Source organism: Micromys minutus, assembly GCF_963924665.1.
Source record: "Micromys minutus genome assembly, chromosome: 1".
Taxonomy (NCBI): Eukaryota; Metazoa; Chordata; class Mammalia; order Rodentia; family Muridae; genus Micromys; species Micromys minutus.
Window position 1 is genome coordinate 31,669,973 of NC_137969.1, and position 15,478 is coordinate 31,685,450.

The window sequence follows — 15,478 nt, forward strand, 5'->3', positions numbered from 1 at the left end:
GACGTGCCCCTATTCATGTCGGCATGATAACTGGTGTTTAATCCAGGTCTTCTTTAGGCTGCCGTAATATCTAGATTTCATGGGTACAGATTCCCTGTCCTATATAGAAGGTAGAGCCTCTCAGGTTTGTACAGCCTTATCTTGGAGTACAGTCTCATTAGGGATTGGGAGTTTACCTGTGGATCTTGTGGGAGACACAGTTCCGTCTATACCATGCACCAAGAACAAGTCAAGTGAATAATCCAAGAAAGAGGAAAGGGTGTCTGTGAACCTAGGTGGCTGTGTACCTCCAGAAGGCCAGTCACAAGCAGAAGAAGCAAGCCTAGGCTTCTAAGGAGCTGGTGGAGTAGCCTGGGTCGAACACTGGACTCTTCCTGCTGGTTCTGACCCATCGCTCTGGTTCTGACCAGGGCTGCCCAGGAGCCTAAGAGCAGAGCCCTAGACTTTCCACACACTCTGGCTTGTTAGTGGCTATGTGCAGCCCATTAGCTGTATCTGGTTTGGGATGCACCAGCTCTGGCGTGGGTGAGTTTCCCTTCAGGATAAATGTAATGAGTCCTTATCTTAGCCAGGTGTTGCATGCTCTCAACAGTCATTTTAGGGGTGAGCCATTCCTATTAGGGGAACTAGTCTTTCTCAGCATTCCTATGGCTACTCCTGGTTTCACTATGATAACTGGTGTTTAATAGTGCATAGTGACTGGCAGTGGCGGCTTCTCTGGTCCCCGCTAAGAAATGTGATGATGGGGAAGGTTTTTCATTTGGTCTTCTCTATCTCCCCTGTGCTTCCTGCTTTCCCATGCCATGTGTAGGCTGTGACCTTAGCAATCGAACCTGAGAGCATCAGGGTGAGGACAGTGGGACACAGATCTTGACTTGCAGATGTGAGAGTCTAACTTGAAGTTAATATGAAGAGAAGGCACGGGCTTGGCCTCAACTATTGGGGCCAGTGGAACAGGGCCACTGAAGGATCTCAGCAGTCCAGAGGCAGGAGGGAAGGCACTAGGTGGGTGCTACAGATATGAAGGGGCTCCCACAAATGACCACTTGTGGAGCTCACGCTCTGCCGGGAGGAACAAAGTCAATCCCAAGTGTAGGACATGTGTGGGCTGTGGGCAGGCCTTGAGCACATGGCTGGACAATGTCATGGCTGATGGCCAGCCAGCTCAAGGGTCTCCCTGAATTGGAGTGGACAGAAGCCAAGTGCCCAAGCACATGAGGCCATGGGAAGGGAAGACAGGCCCTGTGCTCCCTACCTGTGCTGACAGAGAAGCTGCATCCTTGGGTGAAGAGCCTACGCCTCTTACTCCTTTGCATCTGGCTCATGCCTCTAGAATCACCCTCTATCCAGCTTTTGAGCTTACAGACTTCCCATGGAGCACAACTCTGGAGTTTCTACCTGACACAGCTGGAGAACACAGGACAAGTGGCATCTGAAGGTCGCATCATCTCCTGGGTCTTCATTACTGCTGCCCCACAACCCACTCAGGAAGACACTCTTGAGCCCAGCTTCTCTTCTGAGATGTAGTGGCTGGTCCCAAAGGGCCCTAGTTGTTCCTCAGATGCCACTACTAAATCAGAACCCTCCAGAAACATGTAGCTATTTAAAGCACACTTAATTTGTTATCCTAACAAGGTAAATGGAACATTTGAGTCCTTGGCGTGTGAGGAAATGTTACCAAGAAAAGGGATACGTTCTTTTAAATAATATAGGCTGGATTTTAGTTTAATTTAATTAATTTATTTTCATCAATACAGGGACTCAAGTGTACCAGGCCAACCTTAAACTTGCTGTTTGCTTGAGGATAGCCTTGAACTTGTGACTTTCCTGCCTCCACCTTTTTAGAGCCCTGATTTCAGGCCTGCATCACACATTCAGTATCATGTAGTTCTGGGGATGGAACCCAGGGGCTTTTTGTGGCTACTAGGCAAGCAATTGTCCAGCTGAGCTACCACCCCGGGCCTTGGGTGGAGTTTTCAATAGGCTGCTCTATTCCCAGGGCACCTCTCAAACCATTACAGGTGTTATTTGTCAAAGTATCAAGATTAACTGAAAGCTTAAAAACAATTAAATGCTTTCTTTGGAATTTACACAACTTTTTGTGATATAGAATTTTGTCTTAGTGCTACATGTTAATTTTTTAATGTATGCTTACATATAATCTTAACCTGATATATTATTAACCTTATTTGACACATACATTAAATATGAATGAAATTATCCTTATTAGTATAGGATGATTATACGATTTAATTTTGGGAGTTTTTCCTTTTTTCTCAAAGCAACTTTCTGTCCGTTTGCAGTCCTGCCTGTTATACCTGCCCGTTCTTCTACCAGAGGTAGATACATAGGAATCTACTTTCTGCCTTTATGGATTTAACTCTCCTGGGTATGTCATACAAATGGAACCATATAGTATATGATCCACAGTGAATGACTTCTCCAAGTAGGAGGTTTTCAAGGGACCTCCAGTGGGGGATGTCTCACTAGTAATTCACGCTTTTTCATGGGCCAGCTTCTATTCCATTGTATGGAAGACCCACATCTTAGTGGGGAGGAATGAGAGGATGGACCACATTTTAATTTTATTTAATTCAATTAAAAAACCGAGATGGGGGTCTCACACAGCTTCAGCTGGCCTTGAACTCTCTATGTAGCTGAGGCTGGCCTTGAAGTACTGATCCTCCTGCCTCAACCCCTTGAAGGCTTGGATTGCAGGTTCATGGCACTGTGTGGGGCTGTTTTGTCTATCCACTCATATTTGACAGACAGTTGGGCTGTTTCCATGCTTTGGTTGTATTATGAGTAATCGTGCTATGAAAATTGTTTAGAACTTTGTGTGGACACCCCTTTTGATTTCTCCTGGGAAAACTGTAGGGGGATTCTAGGCGAGGAATTTCTGGCCATGGGGTAAATAACATTCTGAGGGACAGACAAACTATTTTGCAGATGGCCCAACAAATGTCCTACTACCCCCGGGAATATATAAAGGCACCAATCCCTCTACATTATCTTATTTTATTGTTACGAGTGTTCTGCCTGCATTTGTGTATGTGCACCGCCTGTGTGCCGGGCGCTTGCGGAAGTTAGAAGAGCACATTGAATCCCCTGGAACCAAAGTTACAGATGGTTGTGAGCCACTAGTGGATGCTAGAGGGAGAACTAGGTTCTTCTACAAGAACAGCCAGTGCTTTTACCACCAAGGCGTCTCTCCAGCCTTGCTTCGGTTTGCTTGTTTATTTCCATTATTTTTGAGGGTACATGTGGCCAAGACAGAAGGTGGACATCTTATGTGGGATTTTGCTAGTTTCCCAATGGTCCCATCTGAACTGGGGCTGCATTACAGTGACAGCATCCAGCCACAAGGCCCAAGCATTCCTCTCATTGCCCCTCCGGAGCCACAGCCACCTCCGTTCTTAAGCTGGTGCTGCGAACCACAAATTTGTAATATCTATAAATTTGTAATATCTTTGTTTATGAACATTTTTCTACTCAGCATAATTCTCTGGAGAGTAATACAGGTTGTTGAACATATCGATGCTTTGTTCTTTTTATAGCTAAGTAGTATTCCATAGTGTGGCCGTTATTACAGTGTGTTTAAACATTCTGTCTGTGAAGGACATCCTGGTAGATTCCAATTTAAGATGATTATGAAGAAAGCTGTTTTGAATGTGTATAGGTTCTCATATGAGCATAAATATTAATTTCCCTGGTCTGAATGCCTAGAAATAGTGCTGGGACATACGGTGTTTACAAAAGTATTGAGATAGGCAAAACTATCTTCTCAGGCGTTCGAACTGTAGAACTGGAAAGTTTTTAAACCTCTGGTTTAAAAATGGGGCTCTGAGGACACTGAATGTGCCGAGGACACTAGCTGCTGCCCTTTGCTAGATGTGTGACTTACAAGTATTTTCTCTCAGCCTGTGGCTTGCCATCACAGTGTCTTAAGAGATTTTTGTTTTGTTCTGCTAGTGAGCATTTTACATTTTGATGAGATTCAATTTATCATTTGTTTTTGTTTTATGGCCCAGCCAGGTTGTCAACTAGATCAAAGTTTTTTGTTTTTTTTTTTTTTTTTCTATTGCTCTAAGTCAAATCTAAGAACGCTGAGTGTAGCCCTAATTCCTGAAGGCTGTCTCTGTTTCTAATGGACTTGCAATTTTTGAGTTAATAGATAAATTCATGATGATGTGTTTCAAGGTGATATTTAAACAAGGTGTGTTTCTAACAGATTTGCAATTTTTGAGTTAATAGATAAATATGTGACAATGTATTTCAAGGTGATATTTAAACAAGGTGTGAAGTTGAGGCTAAGGTTTCTTTCTTGGTAATGGAATGGCTGTTCAGTTGCTTTGTGGTTCATTGAAAACGTCATCTTTACTGGATTTTTGTTAAAAAAAATATCCGGGTATATTTGTGTAGGTCTGCTTCTGGGTTCTAAACTTTGTTACATCATCCTCAGCATCCATCCTGACATTATCTTGGGTATTGTTACTAAAGACTGAGTAGGCTGACTCCTTCCATCTCTTGGTCCTCTTTAGCTGCTACTACTCCTTTTGTAATCCATATCATTTTTGGAATGCTCTTGCCTATACCTAGTAAAAGCCTTGCTGGGACATCAATCCTGTTTGTGCCATGATGTAGAGAGAATCGGTATGCGTACAGGGTTGAGTCTTCTTTCCATGGCAGAATGGAGATGGTGTCTCCATTTATTTAGCTTTTCTTTGATCCCTTCTTTGCTCAGTGCCACGATTTTCAGCATGCAGGCTTTAGACTTTTAAAATCAGCTTTTACCCCCACGGCATTTCACTTCCGAGCACTGGTAAGCAGTGGGGCAATTAGTGTGTACACGTGTTCATTGCTACTGGGTGGAAATGCTGTGGGTTCTTGAATGTTGGCTTGTCTGTTGAGATTCTTTGGAGTCACTGTTCATTCTAGGTGGAGTTGTTTCGTCTTAATAGATCCTTTGTGTTTTATATAGAGATCACCCTACCCTTAGCACTTCTTCCTTTTAGTCTGTATCCCTTTCCTACCTCACCACAGTGGCTAAATGTCTAGGTGTGATATTGAATTGGAGTCCTGAGAGCCACCACCCATCCCTTGCTCCAGGGGAAGATTTTGAAGTTCCACCAAGTATGGCGTGAGCTGTAGGCTTTCTGGGGCTGTCCTTTATCAAGATGAGGATGCTTATTCCTCCTTTATAAACATCAAATAAGGACCGAATTTTGTTTTCTTTATTAGTACTAGCGGCTGTTATTTTATTTCTTATCCTGTTGTTGTGGAATATATTACGTTGGTATTGCAGTAGTGAATTATGCCTCACACAGTAGGATACCTAATAATTCATTTATTGTTGGAAATTGCAGACATCTTGCTTCAGATTCTTGTCGTCTATTTTTCTTTTTGGGTGTGCTTATGGCATGTGTATATGTGTCTTGCACACACCTGTATGTATACATGTGGCAGCCAGAGATTAATGTGCCTTTCTTCTATTGCTCTCCATTTTTAATTCATGTTAATTTTATGTTTAATTTCATGAATTGTTAAGCTCATGTCTTCATCTCCAATTCCTTCACCATTATCCCCTCCGACTCTGTGTGGTGCTTTCTTTGTATCATTTTGGTTTTGTTTTAAATGGGCGGAGTCCAGTGCAGCTGGTATGTGCGTGGGTGTAAGGCTGTCTACTGGAGCATTGGTAGTCTCCACTCCATGTCACTGAACACAATTGATTCTCACTCCCCCAGCGGCCATCAGTTGGCAGTACTTCCTCAGCTAAGGATGGGACTTCATAAGAGCTAGGATTTTGGTTGCCTTGATTGTGTGTGGGCCATGTGTATGTCGTCATAACACCTGTCAGTTCACATGTGTAATCCCTTCTCGTGTCCAAGAACACCATTTCTCTGCAGTCATCCACTCCCTCTGGTCCTGCAGTCTTTCTCCCTCCCTTTGATGCTTTTGAGTCTTGAAAGGAAAGGGATGTCTCATTTAGGGCTGAGAATCCTGCAGGCTTTAGTTTATGGATCACTGCAATAATTGCCATGTGTTTCAAAGATTGGCTTCTTTGATGAAGGTTTAGAGATGCACTAATCTATGCATATAAAGATAAGCATTTAGGGGCAGTTTAATTTTATGTTCATTTAGCAGAGAGCAGTAAGTTCTCTCCTAAGGCCTTGGCCTACTTAATGGTACCAGCCTTGGGTTTTGTCTTGTGAAATTGGTTTTTCTTAAATCCAAACAGAAAATAGCTGGTTACTCCCTTAGCATGTGCGCCACTATTGTACCAGTGGGCATATCTTGCCAGACCAGTCATTATTGTATCTTTCAGGGTTCAAGGCTAGGTAATTGTGGATTGTCTTTGTCCCCTGGGAGCATGGAGGATAAAGCCTTCAGGTTAAGACTAGCTTGATTTCTCCATGTCTTATGACTCAAGTGTGTGCTGTCCTCAATGGTAGGGTATTTACATGATGTTCTAGAGGTTCACCAAGAACAAAAGTATTAGCATATGTTTGGGGGGTATCTATGGAACCCCATGGACCCAGAAACTCAAAAACAGATAACGTATAGCTGTCACTGGGCATTTTATTTGATAGCCTGTGATATCTAGGAGAGGTACTCTCTGTATTCTATTGGGTAACTATTCAATCTATTCTTATATGTGTACATATTTTCAGAAACTTCTACAGCCATATGGCTTTCTCAAAGGGCTTTAGTGTTAGTGATACTTCCCCTTGCTCCCTTTTCTACTCCACCATCCCTTAATCCTCCTTTTAAAACCCTTCTTGCACCATTATTCTCCTTCCTCTTCGACACCTGTGTTCTATCTCTGCTCCCTTGAAATCTATCGCTTTTTTTTTTACTTCAAATTTAAAGACACATTTCTAAAGATTTAAAGCTAACATCTACATATGAGGGGGAACATATGGCATTTGTCTCTCTAGGTCTCTGTGAACTTACTCAGAAAGATTAGTGCCAGCGCCCATCGATTTGCCTGAGAATTTTATCACTTTATTTTTCTTTACAGTTGAGTAGCATCCCATTCTGTATATGTGCCACGTTTTCATTATCCCTGCAGTGGATGATGGGAGTCTGGGTTGCTTCCATTTCCTGGCTGTTGTGAAGACAGCAGCAATGAACATGGATGGGGAAGGGAAGTGTCTCTGTGGTAGGATATTAGCATCTTTGAGAATGTGCCCAGGAGTGATATAGCTGGATCATATGGTAGATCATTTTTTAAGCATCTTGATGAACATCCACACTGGTTTCCATGGTGGCTGCATTAGCTTTTGCCCTACTAACTAGTTTGTGCTCTTCCCTTTCCTCATCCATGGCAGAATTTGATAGATTTTTTTTAACCTAACCCATTTTAACTTAGGTAAGATGATATCTCAAAGTGATTTTGATTTGCATATCCCTGATGTCTAAGGATTTTGAACACTTAAAAATATTTCTCAGCCATTTGCATTTTTCTTTCAACAACTCTGTTTCATTTTTTGCTTTATATTTTTACTTATTCTAGTCATACAGTTTTTTTCTTTCCTTTGACTATTCTAAGTACCAGCCTTTTGTTAAGCCATTGAGCTGGTAAAACTTTTTCCTGTTGTGTGGCTGCTGCTTTACTTGAATGGTGGTGTCATTTCGCTCTACAGAAGCTTTTAGTTTCATGAGGTCCATTTTTCAGTTGTTGGTCTTCATGTCTGTTCTGTAACAGCCCTGTTTAGGAAGTCCTTTCTTGTGCACATAAGCCGACATGTACACCCTGCTTTTTCCTCTGTCATATTCAGGGTATCAGGTCTTATGCTGTGGTCCTTGATCCATTCGGAGTTGAATATTGCATAGGGACAGAGATAAGGATCTAGTTTCCTTCTACTCTTGGATAATCAGTTTGTTAAAGATGCTATCTTTCCTCTAATGTGTATTTCTTTGTCTAAAACCAGGTTCCTCCTATTTTTGAGACAGACTTTCTCATTAAACCTGGAGCTCTGGATGTTCAGAGGATCCTTATGGGATGCATCTATTTTCTGCCTCTCCCACCCTACCCCTCACATGCTGGGCTTACAGATGCATGTTACCATGCCTGTATTTTATATGTGTGCTGGGATCTGAACTCTGAACTTCATGCTTGAGCAACAAACCCTTCACCAGCTGAGCCATCTTCCAGCTTCTCTTTAGTCATCCTTGCCATCCTTGGCTGCTTTAAAGTGTTTGTCAATGATTCTGCATCTGCCCTCTTGATGTCAGCGTGTGCTGGTTATTTTTGTTCACTGAACATTGGGTGTATGTTTCCTAGTTTTTTTATTGTAAACAATGCCCTGCTGGAACCTAGACATCTAGATTATATTGTATGAAACTCTATATTTTTTAGAGGGGGGGGGTTGTGTTGGGCTGCTTTTCTATGACATCATACTGGCTGGGGAAGAGGAGTTGTTTTGATACTATCAGATGAGGAAAGAGGCCCTCTCTGATATCATCCCATATGAAGGGACAGGTGGAGGTCCTGCACTGGTGCTTAACTTTTGACAGAATGGATTGATCAGGGCATAACATCTTCAGAGTCTTTGGCCTGGAGTAGCACACTTACCATCCAAAGGTTTCCCCTTGAGAACTGTCATGTTCTAAGACCTGTCTAGTGAGGGCAGCTTTTGTCTATCTCTGTTTGTGTGTTTGTCTTGGTTTGTGCCCAGTGGCGTTCCCAGTTCCTTCTTCCCCAGCTCTGTGTTTGGGACACAAATCTCAGAGAGCTCATTCCCAGGGCATGCCTTGGTCTGCCATCTCTGCCTTCTTCCTTCCAGCGTTCAGTTTCATGATGTTAGTTGTAGAATATCCATGGCTTTTACTGGTATTCCCTGAGAGAAACAGTGAGAAATTCTTCTCCATTTCCCCAGAAACAATGCCCTCATAATCATAAAGAATCCGATTTGGGGGCTAGAGAGATGGCTCAGAAGTTAAGAGCACTGACTGAACTCCCAGAGGTCCTGAGTTCAATTCCCAGCAACCACATGATGTCCTACAACCATCTGTAATGAAATCTGATGCCCTCTTCTGGTATGTCTGAAGATAGCTACAGTGTACTTATATATAATAAATGAATAATTTTTTTTAAAAAAAAAGAATTCGATTTGGGGATGGAGAGACGGCACAGTTAATACCGTGCCTGCTTTATGAGCATGAAGATCTGTGCTTGGATCCCTAGAGCCCATGTAAGAAAGGTGGGTGTGGTCCAGTGCCTCTGTAACACTGAGACTGGGGACTGGGGAGTATACAGGCAGATCTCTAGAGCTCTCTTGCCAGTTAGTCTTGCTGTTGGTGAATGCTGGGTTCAGTAAGTCTGTAGAGACTGGTCAGTGCTTGGTGGGGAGAAGTAGAGAATACTTAAAGAAAACAGGTCATTGGTCTCTAGCCTCCATATATAATGCACACACAGGTAGTAGGGTGCACATGTGTATACATGAAATGCACACACACACATACACAATAAAGTAAGTTTCTAATTTTTATTGAGACATGTAATGTATCTCACAGTCAAGGCATAAATATGCATTACCGTTTTATGTAGTTTTCATGGGACACCATGATGCTTTGTAAGATCCACGTTTGCACTAGATTTTGTCTGTCTGCTTTTTTTTCTTGCTTGTTTTGTTTTTGTTTTTTGTTTTTTTTTTTTTGTTTTTGTTTTGACTTTTGATCCTATTTCCTTTGTTAGATTTTATTGCTGTCATAACCTCTTTTGATGTTGGTTGTGTTGAAGCTTTAGGGTTGGGCTTGAGATTGGAAATTGACTTCAGATATTGGCCATCTTTATAATGTAAATGGATTATTTTATCCTTGGAGATTTCTTCGGAGTCAGAACTTTATCTTCTTGTCCATATCTAGCCGCTCATCTAGAATGGTAACCAAGAATCCCCATGTTGAGGATGCTAGCAGTAGAGCAGGTTAGTGGGACAGCCAACCGACCACTGACTGCCATAGTTACTTCTGGTAGTGCCCAGGGCACTGGTCCAGCTTTCCATGGTGGAGCTAGAGGCTGTGTATCAGCTCTAGTGGCTTTTCTGTCTTCCCTCTGGGTTGGCCCCAGTGGCACCAGTACATCCCAGTTCCCTGGAGGACAGTCTCCCCACCCTCTGACTGTTCCAGCCTTGTGGCCTGCAATCTGTTTGCTTGTACTGATGATACCGGCAGGTAGTGATGCTGTAGCCTAATGGTGAGAGCACTGTGGGGCTGTCAGGAGGGATGAAGGTGTGCGTGGGTTCAAGACTTAAGGGACTCTATGTGGATCTCCCAGGCTGCCTTGGTGCTGCCTCGGTGCTGTCTCTGCCTCATCAACTCAAGGGCCCTTCCATTTCCCCCATGCTGCTGGGGCTGCCTGCAGAGCACCCAGTCTGCCCTTTCTTTTCTGGTAGCCTTTCCCCGTGGCCTTCTGAGTATGCAGCTGTCTTTGTGCACCTTCTCGGCCTGTGCTTTGAATCTCATGGCTGGAAAGTTCTCTGGTCACTCCCAGGTTGGTGCTTTGTTGATTTCCAATAGATCAACGGATACTGCCCCCAGGGTGGGGTGTCCTTTCCGTTCAGAATAGCTGATGGCTGGCAGTTGGGCCACTTTTTAGGGCCTCATTTAGGGCTGTGTCTCTAGAAGCCTGTGGTGTAGGAAGGGTCCTGGTGACTTCTCATCATGATTTGCCTTTCATTCTCCGTGCATGATGCCTTTCTGTCCCTGAGAGTGTGGCCTGGACTGTGTCCTCTTTCTGTGTGACCAAATCTGTAGACAGGTAGTCCTGCCTTCTGCAGCCTCTTTCCTGTATGTCTGGCTTCATCCAGGAAGGAGATGCAGGGGTTCTGTAGGAGGAGATGGTGTGGGGCGGATGTGGTAGGTCCTTAGCACAACACTACACCTAGCTTATGCATAGGGTTCTGGGGAGGAGCCTTGGTGGTTTCCCCCAAATGGACAGATTCAGCTCTAACCATCCCCCAGCACTGTGCCTGGTTTTCTGCTGTCTAAGCATGCTTGTGTTAGAAGCATGGGTTTAAATCTCTGGGTTTCCCCAGTGTTCCCAGCATGCTCTCCCTTCGCAAGGATGAGCTGCCCACATTCACTGCTGCCCATTTCGTGGAGCAGAAGGGTGAGGCCCCTACACTACTTTGTGGAGCCACTAAGTTCTCTGGGACTGTGGATGCCTTCTTAGTTGTTAGGGACTCTGTGGACACTGACTTCCCTTGAAACTCACTAGGGTCACATCCACCTGCAGTAAGAAGACTGGCCTCTCACTGTCACAGTGATCCACAGTCTAGAGAGACTCAGAGAATGGTAGGGAAGGAAAGCATGCCCACTGAAGTTCCCCACAGGGAGGATGGCCGGGACACTGGACGCGTCAGGGGCCTGGGGAAGTGCCTGCCGCATATCAGAGCAGGACTGAGCCTTGTTCAACTTCACTCACCCTTGTCAGTAGGATATCCTTTCCCTTTCTTGTGATTTAAACACCATTTTTGTCCTCTTTTGCAAGGCAACGTCGGATAGGGCATGAGAGGTCTCAGGGAAATTGTGGTCCCTTAAACTTCAGAGCTGGGACACAGCAACTCAGGCCCGGCAGGTCAGAACAAGCCAGGGCTGAGGTCAGAGAAGGTCACATCTGAAAGATCAGAGAGAGTTCAACTCATGCTGTCCATCCAGGAAGGAAGCAAAGGCCTGGGAGTGTGAAGGGATGGGTCCTCTAGGGTTCTTCAGCCCTTCTTGAGGCAAAACAAAACGAAACACAAAAACATGGGCTTATTTTCTTTCCTTGGGGAGAGAGGAAAAAATTGCTTACCCTGCCCAGGTCAGGGAGACACAAGAGAAGGGGTCAGCTTTTCCCTGAGGCTTTATCTTTGTGTAGCAAGGAGTCTGTGTGTGCCCCAGGAAGACATACTTACTAGAAACCAATCTTGACGACTATTTCTGGGTGCATTTGGAACAGTAGAAGGAGGGGAGAGGAACTAGTGGGGCAGCAATTGGAGATCGTGGAATTTGCTCGGCTTACGCTCACAGTGCACAGTAGGACCAAAAGAATATCATGCAGGGACTGCAGAGCACGCCTGAGTGTGGGAGGTCAGGCTCACCTACGCTGGGCTAGGTGTCCAGAGTCCATCGCTTGCTCATTACTATTCCATGTTTGAGTGTCGGTTCATGGGGCTCTGGGGACTGGGCAGTGTCTGCAGGCTGGGCATGTGTTGGCTTGTCTGAGCAGGGTCTATAGGCCTGCACTCCTCTTCTAAGCCAGCAGAAATGAGGAAGTCATTTACTGTCTGACAAAGTATGTCTCTCATCCAGGAGCGGTTGCTCATGAGCCTCTTGCCCCGGAATGTCGCCATGGAGATGAAGGAGGACTTCCTGAAGCCCCCTGAGAGGATATTTCACAAGATTTACATCCAGAGGCATGACAACGTGAGGTAGGGGAATTACACCAACCCAGCTCAACAGTGAGTTTACTGGGGGGCTGCAGGGCAGAGGTGGCAAGGTAGGGAGCGGGTGGAGGAGCTGGGAAGTGGATGGAGGAGGTGAGCAGGGGAACTCAAAGATTGTTCTAGATTTGGGGGAGAGAGAAGGTATGGTCAAGGAGTTCAGGTGGCAGCTTTCCTGCAGGGAAGCTGGTCTCACGTGGAGGAGATTGTGGCTTCTTGGGTGGCACATGCCAGTTTTCTTTCACATTTCTTCCATTAGCACTTGCATTTCCTGATAGGAAATAGAACTTTGTCCCAAAGACTGGACTTTTGTAATGTTGTTTGGGGTGGGGAGTCTCCATTTCTGAATAATGACTGCCTGTTGCTTGAGGTGACATCTAACCCCCCTCACTCTCATCAGCCCATCGGAGGTATTGCTCCTATTTTACAGGGAAGGGACCGGAGTCTTTCATGTGAACCAACTTGTGGATACTTTGAAGTTTGCTTGCCTGCTTAGAGAGTCTGCTCAAACTGTTTGTCCTAATGTATTATATAGTCTTTTCAAAACTTTTTATTATAGTTCAATGCTCTTAGAATAGTTGAGTGTCACCTGTTAGGGAGTGCCACCATGTAAGGGCCACTCGGGAGTTGATTGGACCTTCTGTTCAGTTGTTCTTTGCTGGCTCTTCTGGGTGTTAGGTGTCAGAACTCCCAGCCTTCAGCCCCCGGAGACACAAAAGCATGTGAAGAAACCCTTATGTTGGGTAGCACGGGCTGGCTCATCCTGAATTTAAGGTTTGTGAACCATCCAGGTACAAGCCATTCCTGTAGGGAGAGCAGACATAACTAATCAGCTCACAGATGCTGCTCTGTGCATATCTGTGCATCCGTCCACTCCCCGTGGGCTTGTAGTTTGCTAGGGACGAGTGCTGCTCTCCCCCACAGAGAAGGATGCTGAAGAGGTATGGGCTTAGGGCCCAGCTGTTTGCAAAGGAGCCATAGAGACAGCACTTGAGCCTAGATGCTCTCCAGAGTTGGGGCTCAGAAGCTCTTCGCTGGGTTCATACTTGTTTGCTGTCCTCTCACTCCTGCGAGCAGCTGGCACTGCTGCCTGCATTGTAGAAACCAGGAAATTGAGATTCAGCCACGTGAAACAAATGTGCAGGATGCCTTGGGCAGTGGGCAGAGGGATGGACACGGGATCAGCTGATGCTTGCATTTGCTTTACATCTCTCACCGCACCTGCTGCTCCTCGTTAGTTGGAAAAAAACATAATTCAGTGTCCTAAGTGCTTACAGGGGATCAGCAGCCACCAGAATGTTTCAAAGAGAGCTTGGAGGGCATCATGGTCGAGGGCCTCCTGGTAACTGAGTAGGTATCTTTGGCCTCTTCTTGCTCAACAAAGCAAACAGATAAACAAATACACAAACTAGCACTTCAGCCTCCCCACTGTGTCTTTGTCAGGTTTCTATTGCAGTGATAAACACCATGATTGAAAGCACGTTGGGGATGAAAGGGTTAATTTGGCTCCACTTCCACTTGTAGGCCATCACTGAAGGAAGTCAGGGAAGGGTCACTGGAGAGGATGAAGAGGTCACTGGAGAGGAGCCGCTTACTAATGGCTTGCTCCTCATGGTTTGCTCAACTTGATTTCTTATAGAACCTAGAACCAACAGCCTAGGGGATAGCGCTGCCCACAATTGTCTCTCCCCATCAATCACTAGTTTAAAGAAAAAAATGCCTTACAGGAAAGCTTACAGTCCTATCTTGTGGAGCCACTTTATTAATTGAGATTCCCTCCTTGAAGATGTCTTTATCTTGTGTCAAGTTAACATTAAATTATCTAGCACACCCTGGGAGGGAGAGCATTGATCAGGATGACCAGTTCCTCAACTACTCTGGGGCTGCCTAAACAACCAGCATCTGCCTTTCTGTCCAGACTTGCTGAGAGATCTGACTCAGCCTAGTTTGTTGGGTAAATGGAGGTTGGGTGTACATTGGAAGACACCAGAGTTTTCACACACATGTCCCCTGCTCAGGATAGAGTGAACACACAGCTGGTTCCTGGGGACAAAGAGTACTGATAAAGGGCCAGAGCATCTAAGTTAAAATAAGTGATGGGATTGTTCTCTTCCGTGAGGCGAGTCTCTAAAGGCTCATGAAGAGCCAGGCGAAGGCACTCTAAACAAAGGAAGAAGAGAGAGCTGTAGACACAGATCTAAGAAAATGCATTTCAATGGATTATCACTGCACAAGAGAATAAAAGTAACTCTCTCAAAGACAGACAAGAATTATGCACACGAAATATGAGAATTTCAGTGAGGAAACAAAAGCACAAAGGAGTAACAGATCAGAAGACTCAAGACTGTTGCAACCAAATATAAAATTCCCTACAGGAAAGTAGAGAATCAAGCAGAACAGAAGACCAGTGAACTGGAAGTCAGGTCTCTGGAAGAGTCCAAAAGGGAAGAATAGAAAGTCAGTGTTGGGCCAACACACACAATATAGGGGTTGCTAAAGGAGGAGAGTGGGAAAAACACATTTTTTTTCTTTAAAGGTTTTCAGATAAACATGTGGAACAGAAATCGGCATCCAGAATAGGAAACACATATGACACCATAAGATGAACTTCAAGAAGTCTACATGATAAAATTCTGAACAGTTAGAGACAGGGTGAGAATTTTGAAAGCAACAGCAGGAAAGTGTTTTTCCATAAACAACAGAATCCCCATTAGGGTTTTAGCGGATCTTAGGGGCAAACCGTGCAGGGCAGAGGGAGGAAGTGTTATATTCTAGATGTTTAAGACAAACCACAAAATCTCCTCAGACCAAGGGTGCTGTGCCTGGCAGAATATTCTTCAGAAATAAAAGCAAGACAGAGACTCTGTTAGTTGAAGGCTGTGGGAGTTTGTGGCTACCAGACCTGCGTTATGAAAAAAAAAATGCAAAGGGATTCTCAGGGAGAAATTAAAAACTTCTCAGCATAAGAAACCAGGAAACACATTGACAAAGATGAACATATATGTTAGTATTGACATGTTATATGTGCTTGTAAAGGTGAATTGTTCTTT

At 44.5% G+C, this 15,478-nt stretch overlaps 1 protein-coding gene across 1 annotated transcript in view; it reads left to right on the plus strand.

Annotated features, from left to right (window-relative positions):
• The window catches only part of ADCY1 (adenylate cyclase 1), a gene marked incomplete at both ends in the record, with an annotated part of 106,729 nt that overhangs the window by 23,512 nt on the left and 67,739 nt on the right, over positions 1-15,478 (plus strand). The window contains one exon of the mRNA XM_080937040.1: positions 12,298-12,416. Coding sequence (XP_080793166.1) covers positions 12,298-12,416 — 119 coding nt within the window. The remainder of the gene's footprint in view (positions 1-12,297; positions 12,417-15,478) is intronic.